The sequence below is a fragment of the Cynoglossus semilaevis genome, chromosome 7 (assembly GCF_000523025.1).
Source record: "Cynoglossus semilaevis isolate Cse_v1.0 chromosome 7, Cse_v1.0, whole genome shotgun sequence".
Taxonomy (NCBI): Eukaryota; Metazoa; Chordata; class Actinopteri; order Pleuronectiformes; family Cynoglossidae; genus Cynoglossus; species Cynoglossus semilaevis.
This window is the reverse complement of record NC_024313.1, coordinates 9,118,013-9,124,366: the sequence shown is the minus strand read 5'-3', so window position 1 is coordinate 9,124,366 and position 6,354 is coordinate 9,118,013. Positions and strand designations below refer to the sequence as shown.

General features: G+C 40.9%; 1 protein-coding gene across 3 annotated transcripts in view; it reads right to left on the bottom strand.

Moving 5' to 3' along the window:
- Nucleotides 1-482: 482 nt before the first annotated feature.
- The window catches only part of LOC103381081 (cAMP-specific 3',5'-cyclic phosphodiesterase 7B), a 16,455-nt gene continuing 10,583 nt past the window's right edge, over nt 483-6,354 (bottom strand). For 2 of the 3 annotated variants that reach the window (XM_025056892.1, XM_025056891.1), the window contains 12 exons: nt 5,587-5,676; nt 4,903-5,066; nt 4,752-4,815; nt 4,550-4,645; nt 3,827-3,927; nt 3,546-3,677; nt 3,369-3,460; nt 3,019-3,039; nt 2,538-2,682; nt 2,222-2,318; nt 1,969-2,049; nt 483-1,718 (listed from right to left, as the gene is read on the bottom strand). In XM_025056892.1, the coding sequence (XP_024912660.1) occupies nt 1,486-1,718; nt 1,969-2,049; nt 2,222-2,318; nt 2,538-2,682; nt 3,019-3,039; nt 3,369-3,460; nt 3,546-3,677; nt 3,827-3,927; nt 4,550-4,645; nt 4,752-4,815; nt 4,903-5,066; nt 5,587-5,676 (1,316 nt within the window). In that variant the 3' untranslated portion in view covers nt 483-1,485. The remainder of the gene's footprint in view (nt 1,719-1,968; nt 2,050-2,221; nt 2,319-2,537; nt 2,683-3,018; nt 3,040-3,368; nt 3,461-3,545; nt 3,678-3,826; nt 3,928-4,549; nt 4,646-4,751; nt 4,816-4,902; nt 5,067-5,586; nt 5,677-6,354) is intronic. The other variant, XM_008313273.3, reaches the window with a different exon arrangement.

Genomic DNA, 6,354 nt, shown 5'->3' with positions numbered 1-6,354 from the left:
TAAATTGTGAAAGCCTCATATAGAACAACCTACCGTTTCTAGGCAGATTGGCCAAATAAATACAGTGTTATAGTAAAAGTACAGCTTACACACAGACCAAGTAATATTGACAAATACTTTATACGTCTTTTTTTTTTTACCTTTATATGAGCTAAAACATTATTATGAAACACTGAGAGTACACCTTTAGCTATGATGTTCTTTAAAAATGAATTGCACATATTTTGAAGTCAGTGAAGTCAGTGTACAGTACAAGTCTCTTGAACAAACCACCAGCTGATTAGATACCGCAGAGTAGTTTTACACACTAGGTAGTGGAGTTTGTATGAGCCCAAAAACCAAGGCGTCTTTTTATTTATATATATATATATACATATATATATATACATATATATATACATATATATATATACACATATATATATACATATATATATACATATATATATATATACATATATATATATATATAATCTGGAAAAAATGTATGGAAAATGTAGAAAACAGTAGAGTGAACTGTATGATTCCATCCCAGCCGAGAGGTCCTTGAATCATCAAAATGTGGATATTAGTGAATGTCTGAATGTCAATATGTTGGTCGGATAAGAAGAAAAAACAGACACGATTGTGTAAGAAAAACATTGAAGAAAACATCACAGCTGGATTGAATTATTGTTAAGGCTTGTTATAGTGAGGTCTTTTGATGAGTGGATGAACTAAGGCAACAGCAGTGCTTCAGTGGGCGACACCGTCCCGACAGCTGTACCCTGTAACATGTGTGTGATGTTGGCATGTGACCTGCTGAGGTCCAACAACAAAGTACAGACAACGTTGTACTCTTTGAAACGTCACGTTATTTAAATTTAAATGCATGGCTCTGGCTTGTGTGTTGTCCAGCTCGGTGGCTGAGCTCTTGTCTGGTTACAGCTGGTGTTACCCACCAAATGAGTGCTGCAGTAAAACGCACCCTGGATACAGTGCTGTACAAAAAAAAGACAAAGTGAAAAGGTCTGAGTACGTACGTTTAAAAAGCATTGTATTAGCGATAGATTCTTAATATTACTCTGGTTGATAACGTCCTCTACAGCGCAGTCCAGCTGTTTGATTCATTTATATTTTGGCTTTTCTTCATTGTTCCTGCAGCAGTGTGCAAACATGTTCTCATTTGTTCCATCTTCGAACATTGGTTCATGAATTTTAATTTCAACTTCGGCGTCTTCGGCGTAAAGTAGTTTTCACAGCTTTTAAAGAAATTGCTTTGTTTAGTTGGCATCTATTCACTAAGATCATCCGTCGTCCGTGCGTCTGCTGCTTCAGTCCACAACGCCAGCAGAGGAATCCATCTCCCACTCACAGAGACCGGACCCCTTGTCAAGGGGCTCTGGTCCTCAGAGCCCGTGTCCACAGGGTGGTGGGACCAAATTTGCTAGAGGAAAAACTCCTCAACTCTATTAAAAATCAAACACCTCACCACACAAAGAAGAATCACGGGATGTTTTCTTCTTCTATCTCCTCTTCTTCCCCGCCTCCTTCTCCTCCTTCAGGCTCATCGTCACGGGAGCAGCTGTGGACGTCCACAGACGCCTGTGCGTATCTCAGCCGGCTCCACCTGGCTTTGTTCTTCTTCAGGTGACCAGTCATGGTCTGGCTTAAAAGGCTGGGCTGTGTGAAACGCTGCCACTCCTCAAACAGAGGCTCCACAATGTAGGAAATAAAACCTGGAAAACGAGGGGAGAAGTGATGGCGTTGGTGATTCCATGACGTTCATGTGACAGTCAGAAATATTTTAAATTCATTTCCCAATTATCTCCCAAGTCTCCAGCCCTTGTTAACAGAAGTGAAACAAATCAGATTCGGAGTTTTCAAATTCTGTTCACTTGCCTTTGATTTCCAGGTTTGTCATAAACAACAGCATTTTTCATCATTTTTTCTGTGTGAACCAGCGTTACGTGTGCACTTTGACCTCACCTGTCTGAATGGCTGGGACGGAGTCTGTTTGCTGGTTACACAAAGGACTAATTTCCAACTCAAATTTTTTCTCCACGTCCCCTGTGAAACAAAAGAACATATATATATATATACAGTATATAAACAGAAATAATAAAGTAAAATGAATACAATAACAAATGTTTAATAAAAAGGGTGAAGTGATAATCCTTTTCTCACTGATATCTTGGTGTGTTAGATTTAAGGTTGAACAGACAGACCATATGCGACTCACCCTGTCTGTAGAACTCCTCACACACTCTCTCACTCCACTGTTTGCTCAGCTCCCAGTCACGACAGGGGTTACAGACGTCTGCACACTTCAGAGCAATCTGAGGACAGAGAGACAACAAACGTCTTTTTATGTTTGTAATGTGATGCTGATGATCCAGAGGATTATGGATTTCAATATTCATGAACCCACTCTGACACACTGATGGTTAAGGTGCATGCTTTCTCTCTCATCTCCACAGATAATATCATCTAACCTTACAACTTTAACCACAAATCAAAGTCAAATGTTGCCTGTGGAACACTACAGTACACAGTACCTGCAGCATGAAGTGCCTGTGTGAGGCCAGTGTAAGGTCCAGGTCCTGGTTCTCCAAATGTTCTCTGAAGGTCAACAGGAACTCGTTCTGTCGGCTGATGTCAGTAGCCAGAATCAGAGAGCCCAGCTGCTGCTCGATGTCCTGTCTGTGGACGCAGAGGACGACACTGAGCTGACAAACCTGGACCACTGCTGCCGTTTTAACAAAAATGTGCAACACAAAGATTCCAGTGACATTTCCACCGTCTGATCGAGCTGGCAACACCCCCAGTGTACGACGAGTAGTTGTCTATGGATTGTGAAATCTTGTGAAAGCTTATTGTAAAATGGTGAAAGTAATTCCTCAGAGGTAGCTGTGCTTTTATTCACTACTGTTCTCAATAACACCCTGATTCATAAAGCGCAAATTTGAAAAACAACTCTCCAACTCCTTTCTCATTTACGCAAACAGATCATAGATATAGTTAAAATGTTAAACTTACAGATAATCTTTCCTCCGTCTTCTTCCCAACACACAGGCAGAGATCCAGATCAAGAGCAGGAACCAGTAATAAACGGAAGCACCAAAACGATTTTGAACTTTGGCATTTGTTTTAGCATTCAGGAACTATAGTCCTGAATGTGACGTTTTCAGACAAGAGAGTCTTTGTTTTTAAATCTTTAAATCCATCATGACAGCCCCTCGCTTTGGACAACGAATGTTTAATTAGTTGCAGCTGAGTATTAGTTATGATGTTTCAGTGTTTAAACTGTTCATTTTTTTTTTAAGTTCTGTTTAGTGAGTGTATGTGCTCAGTGTGTGTGTGTATGTGTTCAGTGTGTGTGTTCTTACGACAGGTCAGCAGGCAGGTGAGACAGCAGTCCTGACTCCCGCAGCATTCCCACGGTGGACCTCCAGTGGTGACTCTCCAGCACTGACGTGTTCTGAGTGAGAATCCAAACCATTATTGACCTCCGACACTGTGTAAGTTAAACACACCAAGACACTTGTAATGCACATGGTCCTCACCTGGTACAGGGAGGCCAGGTGATGCCTGGTCTTGACCAGGAAGGGCTGGTTGACACCAGGGTGGTCCACGTCGTGGGCGGCCGCCGCGGTCAGACCCAGGAAAACATCCAGGAGACTCAGCTGCTCCGCCAGCTGTGGCGTGGAAACAAAGGCAAAGAAGGAAATGAAGAGCGATGGCTGAAGTACTTGAAGTACTCATAGTATACATGAATAACAATGAGTTAGAGAGGTCAAATACACAGTTATGGATGTACTTGAACATGCTGCTTAAGTTCCATTACCCTGGGCTCCTTCAGGTAGCAGTACATGGCTTGAGTGACATCGGCTGCATGAACAGCATTGTGATAAGGATTCTGGGAATGGTAGCCCTCCTGCAACATGCCTGTGGAGACAGAAGGAAAATAATTCAAATATTTAATTTTATAATCTATATTTACATATATATTAAGACTGTCAAACCATTAAGATCTCTCTCTCTCTATATATATATATATATATTTTATACAGTATATGTACATGATGCAATATTGAGAGGGGAGACACAAAACGAATGAACGCATCAAAAGACACATAATAATACACAGGGAACAGTCACTCCTCTGCACCTGAATGCACTATTTAGTAAACTGATATTCATTATTAACAGGACAATATCCTCTCTGTCATATTATCTGTGTTTGTTGACACTGTAAGAAGAGTCGTCTTTGTCAGCACTGATTGGCAGAGAGAAAACAGTTGACGTCAGTCTGGGTTTTCCTGAAAACTTAAACCACTCTAATATTTCAGCATCATCCCGCAGCACCGAAACATCCGCAGGTGAAATAATAATAATAATAAAAAAAAAAAAAACACGTCACACAGCTGATTCATGCAGGGGTGTTTTCCAGTCTTTGGTTTTCACTGACATAATCCAGGAGGGGAGAACGAATGTGGTCAAAGAGTCGAGATTCTGAACATCTGTTTGATTGTGGGTTAAGATTCAGATTTGAATTAATGTCTGTTACCCAGAAATCTGTGCAGTTTGACCATGTCCAGCTGAAAGTGATGAATGAGACCATAGACATTAAAGAGATGGCACATCAGCATCACCAGGCTGTTTCCTGCAACACAGAGAAATATTTATTATAACATGAATATGAACCTTTTTTCTTTTTTTTTTTTTAACAAAAAACCCATTTAATCCCATTGTCCCATCAGTCAGCATACCATTTGTAAGACGGTCAAAGAGGAAAATGTCAAAGTTCCACGTGCCGACCTTTGAAAGCATGTGCTGTAACAACAACCAAAATGGGAAGAGCAGTTTAGAGTAATCTGGATGAGGTGAGTACTGGTCAAACTTGACTGGACATGTCCATACCACAGCCTGTCCTAGGTAGTCTTCATCCAGTAGGTGCAGAGACCCTGGGGTTTGGGGTACATCCCCCCTCAACAGCCTGGAGCTGTGGCAGTATCTCTGGAAGCTCAGCAGACGCTTCACCTTCTTCCTGGTGCTGGACTCTACCTCCCCCCGCTGGTCACTGGCTGAACGTGCACAGGTGGAAATGCTCAAGATCAGATCCAACACAATGACCTGGACTGATGATGAAGCTTAGCTTGGTGTAACTGTACACAGCTCTATCTTCATGAGCATGATTTTGACTGGAAATATACGCTGTACGTTTAGAAGGAATGTATTTTAGCACATGTGTAAGATACATTTTGGATTTTACTTTAACAGATTCATGTTAAACATAACACATTAACAGCTTTTATTATGTTAAAAGTCAAATTCACTAATTTAATTTATGTGTACTCTACCCATGCCTACCAAAGTGTATATTGAATTAGCAAATACATTTATAAAGCTAAAGCTCAGAGTGTGATGAAACATCAAGCCTTTTAATTATTTACGCAAAGAAGACAGGATACTTAATAATGCAAAAAACAATTACTTGTGTATAAACCGAAATCTAATCCATTGTCCCTTTCAGGGTGAGATATTACAACTATAATAATACAGTAATGTGTACTGCAGTACAGCTCAGAGTATGTGGAGGCTTACTCTTTAGGATGCGGAGGTCGATCAGCGGGAAGGAGCCTCGTCTCTCAGCCAGCAACACCACAGGATGACAAGTGCTCTGTCTCCCATCAGCTGAATAAAATATAGAGGGACAAGATGACAGAGGTGAAGGTGGAGGAAAGGAGGAGGTTTGAATATTTGATGGTATCACTGATGCAGGTATTGACCATCTGGGACACAAAAGTCTCAATGATTTACAAATCAACAATTATTTTTTTAAATATAACACAGCAGCTGCTTCAGCCACCACGTGTCAGCCACACCAGCTCTCTGTGTAGAAACAGTGATGCAAAAAATCTGCTCCTGTCTGTGGGTGGTGCTGTAATGTGGACAATTTATAAAAAGGTGTCGCAAATGATGACACATTTATTCATCAGTTACATGATGTGATTTTTCCACTGGTTTGTCATGCTCACGTAACAAAACCTGACACTGTAGTCAAATAAACAGCTTTTACTGCTATCCTTGTTAGCAGTGTTAACAAAATCTAGGTCTTAAAAAGCATCAAACCCACATTTCTACACACGTAGTACAGTAGCATACTGCAGCAGAACAGTGTGATCAAAACACTACAGAGCACAGGGTAGAGGTCAAGTTGTAAGGTCAAAACAACGGTCAAATAGAGATCTGTCACCTAGATAAAAAACAACAACATCCTCCATGAAACTATCAGGACTTTAGTTAAAATCTAACCATACAGGTGAGTGTTTACGATTGGGGGGGGGGGGGGGGGGGGGGCGCATCATCCTC